The sequence below is a fragment of the Hippoglossus hippoglossus genome, chromosome 23 (genome assembly GCF_009819705.1).
Source record: "Hippoglossus hippoglossus isolate fHipHip1 chromosome 23, fHipHip1.pri, whole genome shotgun sequence".
Lineage (NCBI taxonomy): Eukaryota > Metazoa > Chordata > Actinopteri > Pleuronectiformes > Pleuronectidae > Hippoglossus > Hippoglossus hippoglossus.
Genome location: NC_047173.1, coordinates 3,811,775 through 3,839,489, shown reverse-complemented (window position 1 = coordinate 3,839,489; position 27,715 = coordinate 3,811,775). Strand labels below are relative to the sequence as shown.

The 27,715-nt window shown below is 42.5% G+C and overlaps 2 protein-coding genes across 8 annotated transcripts in view; both read left to right on the top strand.

Annotated features, from left to right (window-relative positions):
- etv6 (ETS variant transcription factor 6) overlaps positions 1-14,774 on the top strand; it is a 41,335-nt gene extending 26,561 nt beyond the window's left edge. For 5 of the 6 annotated variants that reach the window (XM_034578677.1, XM_034578681.1, XM_034578678.1 and 2 more), the window contains 2 exons: positions 457-557; positions 655-1,247. In XM_034578677.1, coding sequence (XP_034434568.1) covers positions 457-557; positions 655-757 — 204 coding nt within the window. In that variant the 3' untranslated portion in view covers positions 758-1,247. Of the gene's footprint in view, positions 1-456; positions 558-654; positions 1,248-14,731 lie in introns of those variants that run through there. The other variant, XR_004613129.1, reaches the window with a different exon arrangement.
- The window catches only part of LOC117757484 (chemokine-like protein TAFA-2), a 56,764-nt gene continuing 30,946 nt past the window's right edge, over positions 1,898-27,715 (top strand). The window contains exon 1 of one of the 2 annotated variants that reach the window (XM_034578686.1): positions 1,898-2,418. The gene's annotated coding sequence lies outside the window, so the exon portion shown is untranslated. The remainder of the gene's footprint in view (positions 2,419-27,715) is intronic. The other variant, XM_034578684.1, reaches the window with a different exon arrangement.

The following is a 27,715-nucleotide window of genomic DNA, read 5'->3' as shown; positions in this document are numbered from 1 at the left end:
CACAGACAGGCCTCGGAAGCGACTCTAATAGATTTATTCTTAATTAATAATTGATCAAATGACTATGTAATGTGAACGGTATTACAAATACCGATGAAGTGAGAGATTTATCTGCCAATTTTACATTTCACCTTATGTCTACAGAGCTTTTTAGCCTCGTTAAGCTCATTGTTTTGGTTTTAAAGTTCACAAACTGTGTCTGATGTGTGTTAGTAGGACAGATATTTGTTTTATTTATTTAAAATGTTACAGATAATATATCAGGTGTTGTCTTCAGCTTATTGTGGAGTTACTCTGCTACCATGTGACCACAACATTAACTCATGCAGCTTTGAATGACACAGATAATTTAAAGATGGGGAACTGCTATAACTACTACTGTCATCAACAAACCACATTATTATTATTATTTTATCATTATTATTAATAACAATATTGTGCTTTTACCTGTTACAGAACAGGACAAATATGACGTACGAGAAGATGTCGCGAGCACTGAGACACTACTACAAACTGAACATTATCAGGAAAGAGCCCGGACAAAGACTTCTGTTCAGGTACGTCAACCTAAATCAACAATTTGGGACGAAACATAATTACAACAGGATTCTAAATAAATAACCAAACTTCTGTTTACTCATCCGTGTTCCCCAGGTTCATGAAAACCCCCGACGAGATAATGAACGGACAGACGGACCGACTGGAGCACCTGGAGTCAGACACAGACGAACAAATCTACATCAAGGAGGAGTGCTGAGGAACTCCGGGGGGGAGAAAAACTGTCCACAAACTCCTTACTACTTAAACTACTACAGCCGCTGATGCCTTTCAGACGCAGCTTGAACAATCGATGTTGAATCCGGAGCGCGCGGACGTCCCCTCGTATCATTCCTACGCAGCGAGACGTGAAATCTGATCCCTCTTGTGATTGCCTTAGGATGATCCTTTTCTGAAGTTAAACAGACACACACAGCATCAGTTGTTTTGATTTCCCTGGTGGGCAGAGACTTTCCATGTGCTCCCCTCTTTGTTTCTGAATGAACTGCAGAAGCCAATCACATGTGCTTATGTCACTTTTACGATTTTTGTTTTGTCTCTTCACTTGCATTATACTGCGGAATTTTGTAAAAAGAAAATTGTGTGTGTGTGTGTGCCCGTGTGCGTGCGAGTGTGTGTGTGTGTGAGTGTGTGTGTGTGTGTGACAGGAATGTTTTCACCACGGAATAAACATTTTTGATCAAACTGAATGTGGAAATTATACTCAACTTTTTTGTCCAGTGTCTGCATAAAAAAACCTAATGACTTGATGTGAAATACACAAACTAATCACATGGGGGCACTAGTCCACAACTTTTCTGAGAGGAGAGCCTCTCTGTGGATATTCGCCTCAGTTCAACAGTTCAGGCTCCACACCTTTTAAATGACTTGGTCATTTAGAGGGAAAATGATGCTACGCTTCATGTGGTTGTCAGAACTGGTAGAAGGTTGAACCAAGTGTCCCATAGTAGGGAATTTCTACCATTCTGTGGTGTTATTGACATGGAAAAGATCAGCGCTGAAGTCTAATAATTAACCTGAGTTATCAATGAATATCCATCATTTGTGTGTCCAACCTCATCTAAGACACAACAGCAGCAAAAATCTGTAACATTCGCAAAAAACACAATTAAGTTTATGTTTAGTGGATCATTGCATGTACAAATGAACCTTGCAATATAATGAGGGACAGGATACAACAAGGGGCGGGATAGAGATCCAGGATCACGTTGTGGTTCATTTGGATACAACAGAAACACTCTTTTTACGCACTATGACATTCAGAGCAAACAGGTTACATGCAAGTATGAAACAGATCCATGACAGTAATCGGATTACAGGTGTAACGGTGTCGGAGAGGGAATCGGCGGCGGCGCAGCGTGCGCTCCGGAGTCTCCATAAAAAGTTGTTGCGCGCAGAGCAGAGCTGTCAGACTGAGGAGAGACGCTGCGCAGAGAGGAGCTGAGGAGGCTGACGAGGACCCAACACACTCTCATGTGGTATATTTACACACATGTATCTATAGAATCAGTGTGAGGGTGGTCTGAGCCTTTGGGTGCGTGTCAGCCGCTAAAAGACGCACGGACAGGACGCATCCAACGCTCTTTATCCATCCGAGTGTTCCCGGACTTGTGGACATATACTGGAGTAAAATCACTGGTTCGGACGCACTGGGAATCTGCGGCGGATGAGATGTTGGGACAAGAATCATCCTGAGAGATTCTGCTGCTTCATTTTCATCCAGGAACAGACAAGTGCGCCGTTTTCCTCCTGAACGCAAATGTCTCCACATCACAGACTCAGCCCTGGATTGTAGCAGCGGCCCCCCCGATGGTCTGAACAAGGGCGTTAAGGTGCGGGAAGGGAGTGGGACAATTACAGGTAAGAGACATTCAACCGACCCCCGACCCCCCCTTTTTCCTTCCCTGAGACTCGGGTCGCTTTGAGACCAGCATCAATATCCAGTCACCACAAAACCCAGTGCATTTATTCAAAGTGTCACACTGTCCTCCAGGGACCAGATTAGACATTTTAATTCACGTGTTAACATTATTATAATGAATTTGTTCCACGTGGTAATAAATAAATTAACTTTCCTCTTTTCCACCATTAGACACTGAGGTAAAGCTTCATCTGTCTCGGACTCATAGAAATGATGCAGTGATGCCTCATATTTGCCTCCAGGATAGTAATTTCTTAATTTATTTTATGATTTCATTATATTTTATTTTACATCATTTAATCAAATTTTGTATTATATAGTTCATTTTATTTCATTATTTCATTCTATTTTACTGCAGTATCTGAGCTGAAAATGATGCGATTGAACATCAGTCATTGAAATCATCATATTTTTCCCTAGTTGTCATTGAACTTAGCCAGATCAGTGTGTTACCTGGGGTCAGTGGATGTTAATGGCCTCCACATTGGAATGAAATCACTCTGGACCCACATCTTCACTAAAACATCTCTGTCTTCCTCCCGAACACAACACCTCACTCATCCCTGTGTGTAGTGGGGGTGTCACTAGTGGCAGCAGCACGTTCTGTAGCTGCTCTCAGGACTCGAGTCATTCTGATGATTCCACCTCCCGCTCTCAGACTAACGTGAGCTCACCTGAAGCAAACGGTCGAGCATCATGCCACTCCTCTGATGATGTAATCCGGCGACACAGCAGGGGCGGCGAGGGGTTTGAGACGGAGCTGATCCGGACCTCCTGCACCTGCCTGCAACATACATACATACATGCAGGGCTTTTAGAAAGGGAACAGGAAGGGATGGCACACAGATACAAGGAGGACAGAGTGGGTGGAGGGACGTGGATCGAGCTGTGTCAGTGCAGCAGTGGTGTCCAAACTCATTTTCTATGTTTATAAAAGGTAAAATATACAGTTTGAGCTTCATTTCAAGGAAAGACACATTTTCTTAGTTGAAGGAAAACTTCAACGGTTGAGAAGAAACCGTGAACGTCAGCGGCTTCCACTTGTGAACCAACCCCGACACCATCAGGGTTAGTTCTTCTTTCAAACTCGTGCCATAGAACACATTTGAAAAGGCTGTGAGATTCACTCCTCATGACAATTCAACTGACCTTCATGAGTAAAACCACTGAACAGTCCCTTAGAGGAGCAGCACTTAGCTCCGTATCTTTAGCTTCCCTATTTCTCACCTTTACTTCAACATCACATGAGCAGAGAAATCCTTTTTAAATTCAGTCAGAAAAAGCTGAAGATGAAGCAACTTCTCCAACGTAGCCACTCGGTTATTTGGAAGAGACTTGCAGCTATAAGCCTGAGCCGCTTTCAGACGTGGTCATTTGTCTGCGTCTTCTACGTGTGTGTGGCTCCTCCTTTTCATCCCTTTGTGTTCTTCCAGTTGTGCGTTTGTTACATGTTCAAAACGTCATCGGCATGTCCACTTGCCAACGGGGACATTTCCAGAGATGTTCCTGCTGTATTGTCACATGGGCCCCTCCGATCACCCTCGCCGAATCGTTTCAGGCAAATATCACTGCACGTCTGAAAAGCAGCTCTAGTTCGTCGGACCACATTTGGAAAAAGAATGATGAATGTTGACTCCTCACAAATGAAGATGTGCATACTGTCTTTTCTAAACCTTTACTCGAGTGTTTCCGTATATCTAGGCGAACCTCTCGAATGTGAATGGTATAATTATAATATTATTTCAAGGCCTTAAGAGGAGATACTATTCAATAGTTTAAAAAGAGTCAAAAGTTAAAATAAAACAGACATATACTACAATGTGTAAAAGCTTTACCTCATCAATCCTCTCAACACCTCAGATTTAAGTTGTGACCCTCTGGAGGGCCCAGACCCTCGTGTTGGTGACCACTGGACTATACACTACCTAACTATGTATTAAATACTTCAGTCACATGGGTCATATTCTGCATATGAAGTAGTTTGAGGTAATTTACCAGGTTTTCTCTTTGACATAAATCTCTCTTTAGCTCGTAATGGAGTATTTCTATTGCAGCCCTGCTTCTCTGACTTCAGAGAAAGATCTAAATACGTTTCTCCTCCGCTCCAGTGTCTCTGCACAGAGCAGAGATGCAGCAAATCACACACTGACGTCATCTGGCAACTTCCAGCAACTTTCTCGCAGCCAATAGCTGCTTCCCTCAGAAAGAACTGGCAGCGCTGGCAGTCCCCAATTAGCTGGAAGCATTAGCGGCAGCTCCTCCACCATGAGCCATCAGGTTTAATGCTCCGGGCAGCCTCGCTCAGGTCAGGCCGCTCCCCCTCCAGCTGGGCAACCTGGTGCCGACTGTCTGGTCAGCGCCGGCCGGATCTGCCAATGTCACCTTTTTTTTTGTGCTTTTGGGCGGGTCACATGACCTTGCCATCATGCCGCCTCGCCATTGATCCAGAGAGATGACACAGAGACTTCATGGTTCGCTGCTCCTCGCCAACCAGGCCGACTCGGTCCTGCCTCCGAACAGCTGCCACGTGCAACACACCAGCAGCGGGGGGTCTTTGAAGTACTCCATCTTTGTTGGGCGCCCAGATCTTTTTCATTTCTTTTTTTATTTTATTTCACAGTTTTTTTCAAAGACGTAGCACATTTGGGACCTACGCTAACAAATAGCTGCATTAGAAAAGTGTTTACAGTAAAACATCAGAGACGCACAACGAGACGGCTCCAGGATGGAAGATGTCTTTAATAAAATGCATGAAAAAAAGTAATTAACACAGAACATTTAGAGCACATTTTCAACAGATTCAAATCCTAACAGGGCCAACAGTTCCAGTCAGAGCGTCGTGTAAAGGTTAAAGGACATTTAATAAGGTCCTTGAATATAAGACAAACCTACAGTGAACCTTAAAGAAACTTTGTAGTCGAGCGCCTGGATTTCACTGCCACTGTATTATCATTACGGTGTCACCGACAGTATCACCAACTTCAGTAGTCGAGGAGTAGGAGAAAACCTTTTCTTCTTCTATTGTTTGATGCGGTTGCGACTTCCTGCAAGTTGTCTAAAATAATAAGAACTATCCAGAAAAATCTTTTCAAACCGGAAATGAGCCGAACTATGTTTCAGTTTGATCTGGACCGAGTCCACCTCCTTTGGTCAGACTAACTTTTGGTCTGTTTGTCTGGACCATGGTCTGAGGCACCTTTCACACCTGCTGTTTTGGTTCAGAATAGAAAAGTCTGAAGGTCCGGACCAAACCAGGGAGGTGTGAAAGTGTACCGGACTGGTCTGCCCTATCTGTAATAACATGAATTATTAACATGGATGCTGATGAAGTATCTGTGCTGAACTACCTTGCACATGAAGTCCTAACAAATATGACGTTTCAGTTTTTATGGGTAAAACTGTTAATTGTCCCAAAGTTAGACTAAAAACCAATTCATATTTTGGCCACATTGTTCAGCCTGGCATCATATGTACAAATATGACAGTGGTATTTATCTTCTTATTTACATCAGGTCAGACAGTTTCTTTTGTTTCCATCCAAATCTAAAAGTATATCTTTGCTGACCTCGTTTCTCGCCATGTTAAAGAAAGTGAAAATAATATTCCCTGATCTGCCCGTTTATCTGGATTCGCTCAAAATCTTTTCTCGTTCCTTGGTCATGCACCACCCCTCCACAAAATTTTAAGGAAATCGGCCGAGTAGTTTTTAAGTTGTCCGGATAACTAACAAACCGGTGCTCTGTAGCAGTGGCAGTTGGGACTCATTAAGATAACTGACGTGGTCGATCACCACTTTACAGCACGACAACTGATTCTCCCGTTTGGGGTTCTGGGTACAGAGAACAAGGGAACCCACCAGTCCAGCTGCAGGTCTTTTATCAGCATCACCACAGGCCAAACTAACAGCCCGTTCCAAACAGGCAGGTTTAGAATGGACACTGCACTAGTGTTACTTCTTCATCTTTTAACTTAACAGAAAAGGAAATTATGTTTTTATCTGCTGGAATCAGAACATTGGCACTGCCAGGTTCTTCCACATTGTTCTAATAATTAAAAATTCAAAACATTTTTTTGCATGAACTGCCGGTGGATTTATTCCTCTCCGGTTCAAATGAAAGACTTGAGCGGAGGTCATGTGCTCGGCTGTGCTTCCTTGATAGGAGACTTTGTGCTCTCTTCTCCTCAAACTGTTGGAATGTGTGTAAAATATCGGCGGCTGATTGGCTCCCGCTGTGCCGATGTTTGATGTAAGTAGGAAGCTTCCCCCCCCCCCCCTTCACTCTCTCACATTCTATTTGATGTGCACTCGCTCTCACTTTCATTTGAAGTAAAACAAATCCAGCAGCCGCTGAATAAACAGCAGCTCTGCACAGATGATAAAATAATAGCAAAAGGTTCTATTACATTTTTCACTCTGACCTCGTCCCCTTCTGTCTCTTCTTCTTCTGATTGGATTTTCCTTCTCCCGACACTTTGGCAGGACTTTATTTTGACTGGTGCTTTCACCTTTCTTCATATCGGCTGTGGGATTTTCTTCGGCCAAAGGTCAAACAAATATTTTCCAGCCAAACTGACTGGCTGTAAACACCGTAAACTCCTCCTGTGACCTGGAGCTTAGAGTTTGAATCATCTCCTGTTCTTACATAGAACTATATAGCTTCAGCAAAGCACCACAAAGTGTACAGCTGCAGATTCTGCAGGATTTTTCCTTACCTGTGCCCAGTGGAAGGATGCGATATGGCCCAGGGAAGAACCCATTAAAATTTGGTGCAGATCCAGATCAGGGGTTGTATTCAGAAGCTTCTTTTAACTTCCTTTAACACTGTGAGCTAAGGCCTTTTTCAACATTTTCTCAGGGAATTATTCATGGCTTTTGATTTTAAAGAAAATCATACATATTTAAGGACTGATATCTGTGAGTTTGTGAAATTTGGTGCAGCTTGACTGAAATTAAAGCGACTGCTGGGCCTTGTAGGAGGTATACGCTCTACTGAGGGACATTGTACTTTGTTTGACAGCCCGAACAACAAAACCTGCCTGTTTTTACCTTAACTACAAGAAAATACTTTACCAAATACACTATGGCTACAGGTAAAAGCTGAATTTTCTATAATTTCTCTTCTACAGTTACCACAGTGACCACAGTGTTTCCTGTCTACCTCTTTGCAGCCGAATAAAAAAGAAAGGGCAAAATGCCATAAACTAATCCGAAAATAAGTTTATGGTTGAACATTAATTGCAGTTCACTGTGTGGTGCCATCAACCAGCCGCTCCCCTACGTTCGCCTTGCTGCATAAATAACACACTGCTTCCTACTTGACCGCTGAACAATGACATCGGGCGTAAATCATGAGGTGCAGAAGTGTCCAATATGATCATAATTCTGAAGGATGCTGCGCGTCTTGCTTGACCTATTAAAACTGTAGCTCCACGTTCTGAGATCCCAGCAGCGAAGGTTATAGTAACTGTAGAAACGACGAAGTACTATCAAAATCAAACTGGGATTGTAAAGGCATCCCTGTTAACACCTGAACGTTTACAGCAGCTGTCTCCTCTATGAAAACATCCACAGCTCATGCAGCTTCCCTAAGATATGCACAATTGCAGAAAAGCAGAAATGAGATAACTTGGAACTGCTCCAACGCGACATAAACTCTGTGCGTTGCAGGGGTGATCAGCAGGAAAGTGAGTTAACGCAGATAATGGAGCTGTCGTGGCTCCAGAAATGATGCCTTCCTCAATGGACTTGTGCGCTCGGTGTCTATATTTCTTGCCGTTTATTGCCATCCCAGAATCCTCCTCTGCGCTGCTCCTCATAGTATCATGCTGTCCTCCTCCTCATCCAACAGTCCTCCTCCAGTTAACTATGATCCTATTTCATGCAGAGGCAGAAAAGGAGGGGGAGAGACAGAAGCGGAGAGAGAGAGAGACACTGAAGAGGAGACTGCGAGAGAACGGAGATCCGCTGGTCTGTGTCCAGATTTCTCCCCCACGTGGCCATTTTATCTCTTCAGCAGCGTCTTAGCGTGGCTCTGTGTGTGGCCCAGTGGCTTATACACATGTGCCCGTCACGCAGGATGACTCCTGCCTGCGACGGCCTCCAAACCAACGCACCGACACATATGTTGGACTGCAGGAACATCTTTCTATTCCCCGCGCTCTCCCTCCTCTCCCCTCTCGTCTCCGCCACCCATCCCCTTCCCTCCGTTTCATTTCGATGGCTGATGGTGTGTGCAGAGCTGTGGGCCTACGGTACTTTCATGATGTGAGCCAAACCCATCTGGGACTCAATATCCTGTTTACCAGCTCTCAGCACTCTGAAAACCACAACAATACTGAGCTGAGGCAGAAGTTCAGAACTCATTACAGTTTGTTCAGGTCACAGCTAAGGTCGAACTCTTCTTCTTCTGTGTTACTTGGCCGTGTCTTCGGAGAGATTTTGATTTATTTATTTCTTCCAATCAGAACATGTTATTGTGCCCGTGGTTTTTGAGCAAATCTCCCAGCAAACACAACAAGACACTCTGCTGGCCTACTAGATAATAGAATCAAGGAGAGGTGAGTTATTTGACGCTGCGAATAGAGACTTTATTAGAAAAAGTAAACTCTCCGAGGTGGTAGATTTGGTTCAGGAGAGATTGTAGTTTCGGTTTTAGATGTCAATAAAATATCTTGTGCTGAAAGTAACTTTTAACCTTTTCAAAATGAATCATATTAAACAACAATCTTACCCAGACTCCACATAAACACACACACTTTTAAATTGTGCCTTCATTACGATGAACAGATGTATCTGTGATACGTTCATTTGCTGCAGTTATTTACGGTTAATAAAAATGATTTCTTAACAGGGTGATAAAAACATTATCTGGAGGACTTTGTGTTTCTTTTTCTTGCAAATTAACAGTTAAACAGTATTTGTGCACAGCCTCTAAAGGTTTATAGATAAGCGCAAAACAGACGAAACAGAGCAGTACCACCAGAAATTGCAGGGGGCAGTGTAGCCAATAGTACCGGATATATACTATTAGCCTCAATATGGTGTTACTCTGCCCGGGCAAAGGGACAAACATCTGTTTTTGCCTCTTTCTTAACAGCGACATTATCACACATTATGCTACCAGAAACTCTTCGATTCTGCGCTGCCATCTAGTGGATGTGTTGCTTAACAATCATGTCAACGTAAAGGATGCATGGAAGAATGTGGGCAGTGACAGTTAGTGACGTAAAAGCGGCATAAGTATCACCTTCATGTCCTTTAAGCTGTAAATGGAGGTTTCAGACAATTAAGGAGCACCATCAAGTGTATTGTTGCTTCACTGTAATATACAGTACACCTCCATCAATGACAAAGCATTGTGTTGTGGAAATCTACGGGAAAAGCTCTTGTACATGCTACTTTTCTGCTCATTCGTGGGAATTTTGGAGTTCACTGTATAACACATCAGTTTTACATTTAGAATTCAGACTCACTGCATAACACTTAGAGCTAAAAGACTTCCAAAATGGCCACCAGAGTCTCTGTGGTGATTAATCTTATTGTGATAATAAAGTGAGGTTTTTCTATTTATTTCGGTCCTGGAGCAGAGTGGCAATGTGCTTTGATGTCGGGGGAATGATCTGCATCCCAGAGAATCTGTTTCACTCATTCATTTAAACATGTACATATGGAATGTATACATTTTATTCTATCTCTGCACAGCTTATTAAATCCACATACATTGCTCTTTTTGAGAAAAGAATCATCCTCTTTATATACATCTACCCATCATTATTTCAATATTCATTTTCTGTATGTTGGTTCAGCGCCTTGTCGTGGTGTGTTTCCCTCTGCTAGAGTTTCCTCCACACACTGAGCTGCACGCCTCGTTTGGCTCACACCGCGCTCCCGGGCTATTTAACCCGGGGGCTGTAACCTAAAGACCTGATACTGGCGGCCTGTGGCTTTCAATCTGACTGCTCTCCCCCACTTATCTGGCAAATAAGCCGTTTTAATTGCTTACACACAGAGCCCTATCAGGCCATGTAGTGAGCATGGAGATAAGGGTTACACTGAGTCAGGCATTAGTAACAGGATGAGAGGACCGCAGAAAAACAGAGCTGCGGGGTCCCAAGAGGAGGACGGGTCAGGAAATAGCTATGGCCATCCTATTAATTTCAAACTCACAGAGCCGTTTCTCCAGCTTACTGTCGGGCTCAGGAGGCGGCTGCTGTTCACTGAAATCAAAGCAAATTCGAATGATCTCTTTAACACGATAGTTTGCTGTGCGCTGACATTTTCAATGGGAGGACTAGGAGTAACAAACGTGTAAAATCACACAGATTATTGGGCAAAATGACCACAGTGATTTTGGTTGTTTCGTGCATTGGTGCAGATAGGAAAGAGGATTGTGAGTCTTCAGAATCTTAATTAAGCCCAGATGCCAGGACTTGCATGACTACTGACAAGTGCACTGACAACTTATCCTACATCATTAGTCTGGGCGGGCAGAAACTGAGATGTTCGGAAAAGATGACGTAGACACTCAACTGCTTGGTGATTGGGTTTTTTCAGTCACAACTTAGCCTTTGCTGATTCGTCAGGCTCCTGTCACGTGATCCCATTCTGGCAGAACACAACCAGCATCAGCCTCGGCTACCAGTGTAGAACGTAACATGGATAATCAGCTACAAGTGTTGCTGACTCTGTCGTCTTTGCTAACAGCTGTAGCGCAGATAAATTCAGCATTTTACAATGATACAAATTCTTACATACGTGGAGGACGAGCTGTTATTTGAGCAATTTGTGCACAGTAATAACTTTATTTCTACAGCACCTTTCAAAACCAAAGTTACAAAGTGCTTTACAATAGTAAAAGATGCAAGATTCACCAAATCTAACGGCACAAAACAATATGAAATTGTTAAAATCTAATCCCAACAGTTAAAAGTAGGACCTTCGATAAAAATAAGTTTCAAGAGGAGATTTAAACTGCTGATGGACAGAAATGGTTTTCACAGACACTGACAATTCACACTAACTGAATTTCAAATTAGTTTGTGTGGGTCATTTAGAAGTGAATATATATTCATGTGAATGGATTTTGTGTTACTTTTTGGGGCATTTTAGTGTTTTTCTATGTCCACATCATTTCACAGGCTCCAGTGACCTTCCATTCCAAAGCGATTTGGACTGTGGAAGTTTCGCTGTGTATTGTTTTGACCCACGTGCCCCACATGAAGAGCTAGTCAACACGGCGGGTGGATAAGTGTCGGCCACACTAGGATTCTAATGAGAGCCGAGACGAAGCGGAGGCCTGACACCATCGTAGGCTCGGTGCTGAGAGGCTCATTTACATTCTACCAGGCGACAGCTGGAGATATGAGGGTGGAGATAGAAGCAGAGAGGAAGGCAGAGAGCGAGAGAGCCGGAGACACAAAGAGCCAGCATTAAAAAACATGTCAGCTCAGAAGTCTGCAAACATTTCTCAGTAACAAATCGTCTCATTGGTCGAGCTAAACCCCAGTGGGCGGGGACAGATTATTATGGTAACCATGGAAAAATACTAAAGATTTAGCCGTGTGGAAACTAATCTACAGAGATTGATCACCTGACTCAGGTTGATGCAGCATCTCAGCCTCTTTTAGCTCATTGTTTTGGTTTTATGACAGCAGCTTAATGCTCTGATGAACCGACTGTACACGACCTAACCAATACCAAACAGACAAAAGTAAAAGACGGACAAAGTTGGCAACTAGATGATGAACGTAGTCGAGCATTTAGCAACTATGGTGTCAATTATTTATTTCAGGAGATGGAAGAGACCAAAAACGGAGCTAAAATGAGAGTGAATATTGAAGTTCCATATCAGGTTCCTAGAAACACATCTCCAAAGGAATGCTGATGTTGCACCATCTCTGGTGAATGTGTAAATAAGCCACCGTTTGCCAACACGTCATATAAACTAGTAATGAGGCAGCTTGTCTTTGCTGCTCCCAACTGGAAAAGTTGACGAAGCCTTTAGTAGCTTTAGACTAATCATCAAATGCTTTGTTTACTTTAACTACAACCCTGTTGTCCAGCTGCCTCTCTCACAATCTGAATGAAATGAGAAACTTCAGATAGAGAATGAGGAGCAGTAGACTTTACATTATGTCCTCGAGTCTGTGGGTTCCTCTCCACTGTGGCTGAGCGTCAGGCCACCACACACTTGTGGGGAAAGGGAAACGCAGCCACATTGGCTTGCGAGCACAGGAACATCCCAGAGATGAGTAACAGAAGGCCCAGAGACTGCAGAACCAACTGAGCTCCAGTCTCAAGGATCTTTTGAGAAGTTGATTTGCAAGCCAGGTCTTCCAGGTGCCACTTGAGATGGTCGCCAGTCTGTGACAGTTGCTGGGTAGATTATTTTGAAAAGGCCAGGTATTTAGGCAGTCTGATAAATATTACTGAATAAGGAGGAGGATTTTTGTAAGTTTGTTTGTTGAAGTGAGGAAATGATTCAACCCAGCAACAACAAAATTAACTTTATGACTTAAATGCAGATGAACAGATGCAGTGGCTAAACAAATTTAAACTGATGATTCACAGGTTTCGTTGAAGATTTGCATTTGGACACATCAAGATATCTACATCACCAATGGGTCTAATGACTATGTGTAATGTGAAAGCCTGTAGTGACGAGCCTGCACAGAATTATCACCGGACGGTGATTCTGCTTGGTTTCTCTGAGCATTTTGGCATCATTCAGTTTGACTCTTTCCGCTCAGTCCCACTTCTCCCACCTAACTCATGTCTGGCTGCAGCTGGCAGATGTTTTGAGGGGAAAAGTTCTACTAAAACCACTGAACTTCCCAGTACACAGCAGAAGACAAAATCAGAGGCGAGCTGGTGACACAGAAAAGCATTCTGCAGCTATGGAGCCAGATATTTCAGGACAAAACCGGAGCAAGAGGAGACGCATTGGACTTGTGTTGACTGATGGACAGAAACAATGCTCCAAATAAAAGTCAGTGTTTCTCTGCGCTAGGCTCAAGCATAATCCACTTTATGTAGATGTTGTGTTTAAAGGGTTGTATATTGCCCCCCCGACATGGAAAAACATCTATTAAAACACGTCATAGTCAAATTCTACAAATTGTTCAACTGAATTGATCAGAATTACTCGATTCAGTGAAGTGATTTGCGATTAAACTGGAATGCTTCACGCCAAAAAACAGAAAGGGTCCCCGTCTCCATGTCTTCTCTGGACAAGCTGAGTTGAAATCCAGGTCCAGTATTAAATGACATGCATTGATATAGGATGTGACATTTGTCAGTTGTAGATGAAAAGCGTGACACACAATGTGACCAGTCTGAACTGGATGTGAGCGCTGGACCCAGTAAGCTCCTCAGCTGTCTAAGCTGCCTGTGTTCATTGGTTCAGCGCTGGTTTTCTCCTGATGGCTCCAACACCGCAGTGAGCAGAGTGTTTCCTTTTCTGTCACTCTGAGGGACACGGCGCAAATCAAGATCTCAAACACTCAACTTTAATGAGTCGAAAGCAGCAAAGGAACCAATTACATAGTCAAGCTCAAGGTACTGACAGCTAATTACAGAGGCGGAGGGGAGGAAACACAGTCCATCTTCCTCAGGCAGTTGACAGCCATCACATTTCTGTATGTTGAAAACCCACTCCATTATCAATGTGAAAATGATTGTATAAAGCCATATATCACAAATCACGAATTAAGTTCGAGGAACTTGAGGGAAGCAAGCGAGTAGTGACTAGAAACTTTCAAAGGACTTTCCAACCTTTGAGTTGTATTATAATTCTAGTTTTCGAGTTTGACCCTATTGGTTGGCTGATTCTTTGAACTACGACAGATTAAAAGCCAGCACACCTCTGCTTATGTTGCTTTGATTTCTCATTATCTTTCCTCTGTGTGAATCCCCCAGCTTCATGGAAGAGGAATACTCAAAAAGCACAGGAGTACACCTTTCGACAGGATTCCTGAGAGAAGCTGTGTCACAATATTTCTCTAAATTTGGGTTTGGGATTAGGAAAAATCTCAATATGGGGACAGAAGAAATCACCAACAGCTTTAAAAAAATGTAAATGTTTGCTCAGCATCCGCTTCATGAAAGCACTCGGCAGACTCGGCAACAACACGCAGTCGCTTCCTGAGGTGTTGTTTTTCTTCACCGGGCTTTATTTAAAGGTGCAAGATCGGATACATACTGAGGAGCATCTGCTCGACGTAGCACTGTCTGTATTTGTGATGAGACTGCAGGGATGTGTGTGTGTGTGTGTGTGTGTGTGTGTGTGTGTGTGTGTGTGTGTGTGTGTGTGTGTGTGTGTGTGTGTGTGTGTACTGTCCTGTTAATAAAAACATTCTGCAATCCAAAGCAAAGGGAAACTCGTAGCGGCTGACAAGAACAATTTGGGAAAACTGAGCGCGAATATCGATCTTTTTTTTATTTTGAGAAATTAAGAAATCTTTTTGGAAATGTTGCCGTTTAGTCGCTGTTACCAAAGCAGATAAATATATGAAACTTAGCTCAACTAGCTCTGCTCTTATAATTACTATTTAGTATGCAGGCAACTCGGCTCCACGTCCAATTTATAAATAAATTCTATAATAAAAGTTTGATTCCTCACTTGGATACTGTTATTCCTTCCCCCTCCAGTCTCTGGCTTCTGTCCACTGAGCAAATAATCAAAGCCAATTGATACAGTTGACTTGTAAATGTGCAGGAGCGTTCTCTGATCACAGCGTCTATTCGAGAGTTTATTATAATAATGCCTCGCAGTCTCAGTGTTCTCCGCAGAAATCAAATCAGCTATCTCCGTGGCACGACTCCACAGTTTGACATGGCTCTGGATGTCGTAGGGGCATTAAGTAATTATCCTGTTTACTGACTGCTATAGGCAGCAATAGGAGCTGCTATAACACTGATAAAAGTTTATGCCCTCGCACCAGAACACTAAACCGCTGCCACAGCCTCCTCTCAGACCTGTGGGCTATAGTGGTTTGACACAAAAAAGTAAATTTTTACCCACTAGGATGGAGAAACACTTCCTTTTATACTGTTCCACTTCAAAATTGTGATTTTTAGTATCATAGATTGTTGCAACATCAGCCGAACAGTGAAAGCTGCAAGGCCATGGACGTTCATTCTCAGTCTTGGGAATAGAACGTCTAACAAAATCATTTCAGGGGTAAACAGCGTTGCAGCCAAACCCAATACTTGTGGTGTCATCCAAGTGATTCACCCGCGAACACGAGGATATCAGCGGACATTTAGGCTAAAAACATGGTGGAAATGACCTTGTTTCGATTCGAATTTCAATGTCGGGGCTTACGGACACTTGGATGACACCACAGGAGCAGTATGGAGGCATGTTATGTGTTTTTTCTGTAGTTTTTTAACGTTTGAGGAATCGGGCGCCATTTACTTAAATTTTATTGGATTTGGCTGCAACACTGTTTCCAAAAGTGTTTTGTGGACTCAAACGTTTCACCCACCCCTCCATCGGCGTAGTGGTTAGTCGATAATGAGCGAATTTTCATATTTGGATGAACTGTCCCTTTAACCCTGCTCTCATACCTCATGCTCTTTTTTAAAACAGTGCAATATCACCACATTTATTTTATAATTGATGAATGAATGTGTATGGTGGTTGTTTTAAAAAAAATTAAACGCACTAAACTTGAGCACTGTTAATCTCATTGTATCCTGTACAATGACAATAAAGCCATCCATCCATCCATCCATCCATCTATCTATCCATCCATCAGAAAAACGGATACTGTGTGTGTTTGTCAGTTCAGTATTTAAAACTTAAAGAGTTCTGCAACTGTCTGACATTGAGTTCCACACATGGCAACATATTGTGGAAACACTGAGGCTGATTACACACCCTGTTTTCCCTGGCGAGAAAAAAAACCCTGCTATAAAACTGACATCACTGGCTAAAATACAGTGAGCATACATCTAATTTGTAAAAGCATTGATTCTATACCATATCTCCATGCAGCGGAGTGTGCTGAACCCCATGCTTTCCAGGCTTACGACACGCTGGGTGCAATCAATTACCCGTCCAAACAGCACATCAACAGCTCGCAGAGTGACAGGCCCCTTTCATGTCGGCATTTCAAGAGATTGCAGTCGTCAGTTTACCAAATGTGTAGAGTCATGTGGCTCCGGAGGTTTTTAAGGGGAGCTTCTGAGTGATAGTAATGAGCTCTTGGAGACAGCAGCACTGCGGTTGTAGTCAGCACGGCGCCCAATTATCTGCCGGCACCTGTCGAAGTCGAGCGTGGCGTTACGAAGTGGCAGTTTCAGATGGCACGCATGCAGTCCCACCCCTCTACTTCCTACTGTACGTCCTCTTATAATGAGAGAGAGGGGTGGGTGGGTTTTCTCCCAGTTGGAGTTGGGTTATACTAAAGAATTACTTAAATCCGCCCAATCTGGTTTACTTCAGTTGAATTAGAAGAGCCGCCACCCACCTCCATGTCAGTGTTGAATAATTATGCGGAAAATCTAAATAGAGACGCCAAATAATAAGCTGCCGATTCGAGTCGCTCATATAGTTTCTTGTAGCTTGAGAGAAACCTTGTTCCTGTGGTTGGAGCTTTCCTGGAGAAAGTCTTGGCCATGTTTACTTGTGACTGGGTTTCTAACCAGCACAATAGATCTTAGCAACTAGACTTCAGACAAAGTACCAAGCTGAGTGTCAGGACCTGCATTAAGTCCTCCGTTATCATATTCTACACACTTCAGACTAAAAGTGAACTAACACAAGTAAACCATTAGAAGTCGAAATAACATGAATATTTGTGTGTCCATGCATTGATGCTGCAGAGAAAAGCTAGAGAGCCGGTCCTCTCACTGAGTGTTCAGTGAAAGAAAAGAATCTGATCACTGAGCAGCTGCATGGGCAGTATGGGCAGATCCACAGTCTGATTCTACTGCGCCTGTAAATGACTTCTCTGAGTTCCTGCATAACCTGATTTCTCTGCTGGTACGTTCTGATGGATGAAGGCAGATATGTGCTTCTATGTGCTCGTTTGTTTAGTAGTTGGGTCAATTTGGAATCCCGCCCTCCCCTGACACCTTTCTGATGATGGACATGTTTGGAGGAGAGAAAGGAGCCAGGTCTAACACTTCTCTCCAAGTGTTTTTTTCAGTTTTAAAAATTGTTGTTCTTTTTTTTTTTAGTCAACTGTCATTTGAACCACCAAGTGCAACACTAGGACTGTTTTCCTGTCTGAAAATAACAACTGTTGTCGCCATATAGACATATATACAGTATTGTGTCTCCCTGCTTTCCATGATGGCTCTTCTGTGTATCCTCCAGTGTGGCTGTTTCGAACAACTCAAAACACTTGCTTCATGACATGGCACTGTTCTTTCCACTAATCTGACTTTCCTGTGATCTCCGTGGATCTACAGTTCTTGACTCTGTTATTTTCTGGTTCTTCTCTGTCAGTCTCTCCTCCACCTCAGTCCAGCCGCTACTGCATTAATAGGAGAGTGCCCCGAACCACACCCACAATAACATTATTAGGAATTGGGCGCTGTCCGGTGCTGAAAGAGGTCTTTTTTCATTTCCTTGTGGTCACTAATAGTTAGTTGCATATTCTTTGGCCAAATTTAATTAAAAAACAATATAGCTAATGTTATGTGTGCCATATGTGCTTTTATAGGGAAATGAGAACTTCCTTCTAAAGTAACTCCGAAAATTACTATTTGTTTTCTTAGCCTCAAGTCTTTGTCCAGCCACCCCATAGAACAGGTAGAGAACGTATCCTGGAGCCGGCCATGCTACAAGTCTACTGAGGTCCAATATGGTCCTTTGACGTAAATTTAATCTTCCACCCATGTCTGCCTGGGTACACAGGGTCCCAATGCAAACGCCAACTGTGCATATCGTCTGTGCATGCTCCAGGTAGAATACATGATCCAATGGAATCCTTGTGGGATCATGTACGCATGTGTGGAAGGCCAGACCTCATGTTATTATAAATGGAACCGCAAGCATGTAGGTGTGACTGGAACGGAGTCTGTAACGCTCAGTGGACACGAGATGTGCAAAGTCTGGTCAACTCTTTAACATGGGGGCCAGAGTGAAAACCAAGACATCCCGCAGGACTGTGGTGCAGGCACTAAAAAACAAAGTGTGTTGTCTGAAACAATCTATGATTATTTTCAAATTAGCATTTTGTAGTTTACCAGAAAAAGTATGGGGAGGAGTGCCGGGTAGATGGACAAAGAACACTAGAGACTGGAGTTTGCCTCCGGTCTCAGAGCATGAAGCTGAACCTTCCCTAAACCTCTACTTGTGAACCTGTTGCACAAAGTGTGAATGTGGAATTAATCATTTTTATAACATGGAAGAAGTGTAGAAATGTATCATCTGACACTGAATGGCTAAATGTCAGATTTGTAACTTTGCACATTTAGTTTCATGGATATATCAGTGACACACACACACACACACACACACACACACACACACACACACACACACACACACACACACACACACACACACACACACACACACACACACACTCCCATTATCTGTTGATAGATGATGAAATAACTCGATGAAATACAATAAATTGCGTCTGGTTGGGCAATAAATTCTCAGATAACATGACAGTATTACATCATGTGTTATTATATCTTCATGGGGGCATAATATAATGTTAAATGATGAACCAATAATATTAATAACAATAATTAGGGACAATATTGTTACGACTCCAGTTACTACACATCTGCTTTTCTTACAACCTGACACATTCCATGCAGCATTATGCACCTTCAGTGGAATCATAATAAAAATGTGCGACAACACTGACTTAATTAGCGCCATTAATCAATAATCAATTTATAGCACCGCACAGTAGAAATCTCGTCTTTAAATGGCTGAAATAAATCATGTCAATCTTTATAATGTGAAAGTGTCATGATGCCTATCACTCGTAGGGTTTGGATTGGGTTTAATGACTCGTAATTAATCTTGAAATAAAAATTTGGCCAACAGGGTGAGAAATCCACGACGACGGGTGATTGATGGGTAGAAGGGGAACAGTAACACAGTCCTCTACTACACTTGCGCAGCTCCACTCTTTGAGTGATTACTCAGAAAGTTTGAAGTTAATAACTTAGATAATTGAAAATTGCAAGTCAGCACTGAACTGAGAATATGGACATCTGCCTTTGTGCAGTCTTCAAGGACTCATCACCCAAGGAGGTCCATGAGGACATGGTGGCAACACGAGGGGAGGGTAGGGAAGGTGTCCCATCTTCCAGCACGGTGAGAAAAACGGGCAAAGCAAGATGATCGCTGTCCTAGGAGGTCGGTCACCGCCACCAGATAGGAAAACATGGACAAGATCTGAGTTCAACAAATCAGGGATCCCTTTGCTCCATAACCGTAAATTAGAGTGCGAATACCTGACCTGAGTCCTTTGGGACCCATTGGGAACCAATGAGTCAGGCCGGCTTCAGACAAAGATTTAGAAATTACATTTGCGTTGGTGTCAGGTTCGGTCATGTTGCCAGGGCTTTATATATTTTTTTTTTACGTTGTGCGTGCCTTTAATCTGAAAAAACGGCGGCCTCAGGTCGAGTTTGGACTAAAGGTTGCAGCCTGAGCTGTAAATGTATAGTGAGCTATGTTGGAAAATAAATGTACAAGGCTTACTACATTTGATTCCTTGCAACTTAGGCCATGAACACTGTCTGACGTTTTTTTTTTAAAGAAGACATTTGGTTCGCAATTTTGATTTGGGTTATTAATTGAAGAGGTTTACATGCTGTAACCTCATAATTTTCCTCACACTGTCCATTACTGCAGCTCCTCTTTCAAGCCTCTGTCAGAAACACTTGGTTTTAGCTCCTGTCTCTTTAAAGCCCACCCCAGCTGATAAAGCCCAGTCTGCTCTGATTGGCCAGTGAGACCACTCTGTTGTGATTGGTCAACAGCTTCCAGCGCATGGAGGAAATGTTGACCTCCGCTCTCACTGGCCACACAGCCGCTAGGTGTGCATTATGCAAATGTGGAATATGATGCTGAAGTATCAGCCGGACTACTGATGAGACGTTTCAGGAGCAGTGTTTTCTTTATAATTTCTCCTTTAAAAATCACTGTGAATGAGCTTAATCACTTCAATGGCATCAGGAAAAAATACTTTAAATCAAACTAAAGTTGTGTTTCTTTTCGGGAAACTTGTCACATAGAAAACTAAACAATGACAGAGTGAGAAAATGTTTCTCAAATCTGTTTATAGATTTGCAGCCTCCTGCTTTCCTGTCATTTCCAGCAGGATATGCATTCTAATAGCATACAGTTCCCCAATGTGGGCTCGGAATTGGAGCCTGAATTCCCTGCAACAGCCATGGATTCCTTAAATGGGAAATTTGATATTTTTGCATTCATCGTCATATATTACATTTTCCCCGACAAAAGGATGGGGGCCACCGTGTTCTTAATCACTTAAATCCACATGCAATCTGGCTCAGCCATCTTAGCCAGGGCCGCGGATCCATTAGTCTCTTCTCATTTCAGGCGGAGAGCTGCCAAGCCATTAGTTCTGCTATGCTCTGCTAGATTTCCATATCCTTTCATTTCAACATTTTTCTGCAAGAAAATGGGAAAAGTTGCGGATTAATTCGAACTAATCCTTTATTTTCTATTGCCTTTAATTACTTGTTCTGGCCTCTGACACTGAATGGTCATCAGCAATACGTTGACTTAGCATGGGGAAAATCTAATTGTTCAAGGAAAACTGTCTTGTGTCTGTGTTTAAGGGGATATCTCAAGACTTAAGCCTGGCATGAAAAGACCCCTCAAACACACACACACACGCTTTGATTCCTCTATGCTTGTGTTTCAGTATTGAGCCACATCAACACCACTGGATTCATCTCGTTCACTTTGACAGATCGACACTCCTGCAGAAAACCTATTTTCGTATTCCTTGGACTCTAACTGTCATCGTTCATTATAAACCGATCAAATTCACGGTGTGATTAGACTGAACGGTCGTCCGATCTCAGCTGGGTTGAAGTTTCACCTTCAGCTCTGCTTTCACACCTTAAGCTGGATCCTCCTTCGCCTGTTCTCTATCTGCCGTCAGGAGATTGAACATGACGGCGAAAATATGGTCTCCGAGATGCTCCAGCCCCCCCACCTCCTCTCTTACCACCCCCCCCAGCAGTCACACAGCATACAAGTCAATGTGACCGCTGAGGCAGAGCAGCCTTTTCATATCGCTAACGTTCAAAGCGGGACCAAACGACCCAATGAAAGTAATCTAATACCACAAATTAGCCTGTCACTTAGCCTGGATTAAAAGCCTCATGAGGGCCTCGGCTAAAATAACTTTAGCCTCGTTGTTCCGTGATGTAAAACAGCGGGGAGAGGAGAGTAACAACAACAACAGGGAAAAAAACAGGTGTGAATTCTTGTTTAAGCTTATGTGCTCTCCTTAATCGCTTTGTACGATTAAAATAATCTTTTTTTACCCCTCCCCTTCATCGGCCTCTTGCCCTGGCCATTCTCTCCCAGTAGAGAGGATGGCCAGGGCTCTGACCTTCGGAGAGCAGAGTGGCCCTGATCGGAACCAGCGAGGCGCCACCACGCGAGACAGGTCCACAGGAGGGAGTGTGTGGATCAGTTGTGACACACACCTTTGTCTTTCTACAATTACAGCAGCATTTTACTGGCTGGCATAGTTTGTGTCACTGCGAATCAAGACAAAGTAGGACGACTTATCAGCACCAGCCCGAAAAGCATCAAACGTCGTCCACTCCCATGATTACACATAAAAATGGATGATGCATCCTGCTGTACAAAATGAATCCAAAATATCTCAGATATAAGTGCAGCCATCTTGCGCATTTTTTAAAGTCCCAACGAAACACCCGCCCAACCAGTCGTGAGTCAATTTCAGCTGTCGTTCAAAACCTTTAACCTATCCTTATAGAATCGAATAAGAATTTAGATCAAACTAAAAATCATTTGTGTTTAACATACATCAGAAGTACCATAGTAAAACCATAGTATTTCCTCTCTGATAGCCTAGATGGGTCAAAACCTTTCCTGCATGCATCCACGCCACTGTCATCAGATTGAATTAATTTAAAAGCGCTGATTTCTTTCAGATGTTTAGGGTTGACGTCCATCCATCTCTGGTTAACATTGTTGAAAAGCTTTTTACTAAATTAAGGTTACAAACTGTCAACCGGATTGTGTGTACTGTGTGTGTGTGTGTGTGTGTGTGTGTGTGTGTGTGTGTGTGTGTGTGTGTGTGTGTGGGGGGGGGGGGGGGGGGGGGGGGGTTAGGACACACAAGGTGAAGCAGAAGGAGAGAAATGCAACAGGGAAATGTCGTTTCTTTTTCATCTTTATTCAAGAGCATGGTCTTTCATTTTGAGAAAAATCATTTCAACTTTGAAAAGGAACAAAGCAAATTTGCACACAAGCAGGGACTATTTAATAGAGAGGGCTGGGTTTTGAGGGAAAGCAAGAATCTCAACGTGAAATGAAGAATTAATGCTCACAAAGACCTCGCTCTCGAACAGAGATAAGAAAGAATCTCCATAAAAAACAGACCATGGAGAACAAACTAGACACCCTCACACTGAGATGAATGTGGATGCATAAATTAAGATAGAAAATATGTATAATTCTTAATTTTGATTTTCTTTTCCTTTAGTTTATTAGGGGGGCAGGTTCCCAACGAGGCAATGGTGTTGGGAAACACTGAACAATAATCTTTGAATAGGCAAGTGAATTTAGTTATTTTTATACCTAGTTAACTTAAACTAGTAAAGATGAGTTTACTTGGGATGCATTTGCATTTGAAATGAAAGCTAATGACTGATGAATGTAGGAACGCTGTAAGAACAGGGGTTACATAACCTTCAAAACAAGCCACAACCTAAGTTTGTGTGTGCAACTGTGCAACATGCACTCGGTACTTAAAGGTGACATATGCTCATAAACATATACTAAAGAATAATGCAGCTCCTATTTTCAGCCTCTGTCTGAAACACTTGGTTTTAGCTGCGGCCTCTTTAAGGCAACCCCCTCCCAAAAAAGCCCAGTCCACTCTAATCTACCAGCATGCATGCAGATTTATTAAAAACCTATACAACAAATGGAGCATCATATGTGTCCTTTAAACAAATAACACTAAACCTCTGGTTGCAATTAACAGATGAACCAAGAACACAGCGTGTCTTCTCCGCTGCTGTGACTTTATAAACTGGAGTCAGCCGGTAACACCATGGATTTCTCCCTGTATGACTGTTGAGTGGCGGAACAAAATGGCGACTGGAGAAAGACGCCCTTGGTCTTTACAGTAGATTTTCAGCCACATCTACATCGTAGCTACCGAAAATATCTGGAGAGATACTGGTACTTTTGTCTATGTTCTCTATCCCACGTATGTTGATAGTGGGATAAAACATCGTGCACAAATCTGTTCATACTGTCCAGATTTCCTTGACGTAAAACCTGGGAAAGAGTCGTCAAACGTTGTCCTCACTGAATATAATTAGCTAACAGATCCACCCGAGCTCGGGAGCTAATTAAAGAGTATCATAATCGCCTGTCAACCTCTCTCCTGTCGCTGGTGTGGCATTGAGAGGTTTCATTAGACGGCTAAAAAAAGATTTCCCCGGTGCTCAGACACCTCACTCCTCACCTTTTCTTCTCATCAAAGCACGCTCCGCAAATTGGCGGCGGCTAATCCGAGGTGGGAATTTTGGGGTTTCCGATCGCACAGACTGAGGGGAGCGCACGGAGGCTGAGCGTGCTGAGCGTGCTGAGCCTGTCATCACAGACAGCATTTATAGTCACTGGTGAGATGGTGTCGGAGAGGCAAGAATAAATAATGCAGCCGCAGTTATTGCTCTTAAACTTGACTGAGCCGTCATGATCTTTTCTTCTCATATCCCCCTGTCCTCTGCCGCTCTTTTACAGTTGTGCCGTAAACGTCCGCGCAAATTCTCCTCCTTCCTACCAGCTCACCTCTTCAGCTCAACAAAGAGTGAGGCAGCTGCAGCCCCGACAATTTCACATCGGGTGGGAAAACATCACAATGTTTTAATTGACACTCTCTTTGCAGTGTTTATACTTTTGCATTTTCTGTCAGCTCACTGTTGAGTTCAAACACTGCTGCATATCTTCCCTGTGCAAAAAAAAACAACCCCAGCTACGATTTAATGCCAATTATTACAGCTGACTACAAATCCTTCATTTATATAATATACTCTATTATTATTTCAGAGAACAAAAAAAAAAAAGCTCCTCTAGGTGCTTTTACTCGACAGAGACGAAAAGTAAGAAGGAGCAGAGGCAGAGAAAATCTCTCTCTCTCTCTCTCTCTCTCTCTCTCTCTCTCTCTCTCTCTCTCTCTCACACACGACTGAATAATGATGATAAATGGCGGGCTACCTGCGAGTGAGATGTATTTCTATTCCCCTATGTGATTTCTTAAGCAGCTTTTTGTTTCCCTTCCTTAAAGAGAAGTTGGCCCTCGTTGTGAATTTGAAACGAGTAACCGCGGTGTTACAGTAGCACTGATCACTCCCTCCTCACAGCACTCGGGATTTAGCCGTAATTTGACTGCGTTTACATTGTTTACGCATTAGGAAATGACATAAGCAGCAGCGCGGTGTAAAGCTCCCTCTGAACGAATCTCATCAGGTTCCCTTTTGTTTTTGCATAAATACATTTATGGGGCTGTTATTGTAAAAAAAAAAAAAAAAACTATGTGCGATTGTGAGTGGGGAGGTGTGCAACTGTATCTCAGTCAGTGTGCATAATCAGATTTGTAAATTTGTCACATAATTGGTAAATCTAATTCAGATTGCGTACTGTATTGAGATTTGTAAATATGTAGACAAAAATGCGAGTACATACATGAATATTAAAGCAAGTCCAAGGGCTGGAAATAGACACGAGTCATCAGTAAAGCTGGGCATACACTGTGCGATTTGAAATTTGACGTGATTTCTAAGTCGCGTGATACTTTTCAGAGTTGGACAGAGTTTAAAAAAAAAAATTGACCTTGGCCACCTTTAAGGAAGGCAAAGTACGGGAATACACATCTACAGTATATGCCTAGTTTTCAAACAAAGGTGATAACACAAAGTATATATCAAATACATACTGGAAATAAGACTAATAGGATCGGTTTTAACAGGAAGTATAAAACCTTTCACCTGTGTCTCCTATGAATTCAAATATCCCTCTAAAATGTGAAAGAAATGACTTTATTCTTTAATTGCTATTCCTGTCAGAGAGAAGGGACGGTTGAAAAATCCTTAAACTCAGGTCGCCATGTCCTACAATCCCCTTGTTATCCCTTGGACAATTTCCACTTGCTACCACAAGAGTATAATCACTTCTCTCTTCATTTTTAAGGTGTTAGCAACATGGCAGAAAGACAATAAGCGCTCCAGCCAATTTAATTTCATCATATCAAAACATACCAACGCATTAAAACTGCAATAGCATGAAATTGTGACACACTAAACTAAACTGAAATCAGACTGGGAGCGTCTCGCTGCCTCCCACACACCTGACTGGCTCTCGGGGAGAAATATACATTTTCGTACATCATTTACTTATTGTCCTCCATGTTGTTCTGCAGTCGCTGAACTGACACACATCCACACGGACAGAGGGACTCAGTGTCTCGGGCAAGGACATCCGGCTGTCACGGGGATCAAACCCACATCCTTCCAGTTACAGGACGGCCTCTGTTGCCACGAGGACACACTGACATCACATAGTGACATTAATTTATTTCCTTTTAAAAAGAGCTGACAAAAATGCCGCTCGGTGATTTAACCTGCCTTGGACCTTGATGCAGTTCTGACAGTTTGACTTCATTTCCTGCTCGTCCTTCACGTTTGGGTTTGTGAAATCTGAAACTTGTGAAACATGTATTTTTGCGATTGGTGTCCTCAGGGCACTCTTCTCTTTTTTTAAAACTTTGACAGATTTTCTTTGTCCTGATTTTACCTTTAGGTCATTTCTATTTTGTGTAGTATTTCCCTTATTCTCAACTACTCCATCATCAATAAACATTAAAATTCACCACTGACTCCAGGACTAATGAAGCTACTTAAGCATTAGCTGCAGTTTATTTTCCTATTCACTCCAAGTTTAATACTGAAAAGTCAGTGAAAATCATCAAGCTCATCAAGACATTAAACCTTTTCACGTGCTCCAGCCAGCAGCCAGTTCATTTAGCGTAACGGAACACTGGAAACAGCCAGTCTGTCAAACGGTATTAAAATCCACTAGCACCTCTAAAGCTTTCCAATTAAGACATAAACTTTGTGGTTACACGGAGGGCTATGAAGCAGCCAGTTTCCATAAAAAGTGGAAAAGAGGAAAACCGTTAAACTTCAGTTTTTGTAATAATTAAATGTATGTTCTATGCCTGATTTTTTTCAACAAGAAATATGCATTATTCCCTGAGAAATTAGTGGAAATATTGAAAATAAGGCCGGATCTCACAATGTTAAAGAAAGTGAGAATTCATTATTTTTCCATATTTCCCAAAATGTTAAACTAAATTGCAGAGTAGTATTAGCAACATATGTATTTATTCAGATGCGGAATGCGAATGTGTAGAATCTGACTTCCAAACAGTTTTTGGCTGGAAGTCTTCTGGTTTCTAGTTTGACCAATAACGTTTGAGCAGAAGCCTATTGGCTTATTGATTTATATGCATTCATAATCAGATAGCTGCTAATAGAGAAAAGTATAATACTTCCCTCTGAAATCGTGTGAGGGCACAAGTGTATAAATTGTATTAAAGTGTTTTAAAGTCAAGCACTAGGTGCAAGTTCTTCAAGTTCTTCACCATTGCCGATACTTAAATTGATTGATATCAGTTGAATATATCAGTGAGACAGTCTGTTGATGAATGTGCCACAAATGTGCTACCTTTGACTAAAATATTTAGACCGTGTTCATTGATAATTCATAAAGCCTCAGCTAAGAGAGCAATTACAGGGAAGCAAACAATAAGCTGTTGTGTTATCAGATCTTAACTATAAAAAGAAAAAGAGCAGAGACTCGCAGGTACACTGTGATCTGAGGGAGCGCTGCTAAACGCTGATGGGGCCATCTGAAGGTGGGGTTGGCCTGAAATAGCACAGTGGAGCATGAGACGGTGATGCATAGACACTTTAATCAAAGGAAAACTAAGGTTGGGGCCATTTGGCTG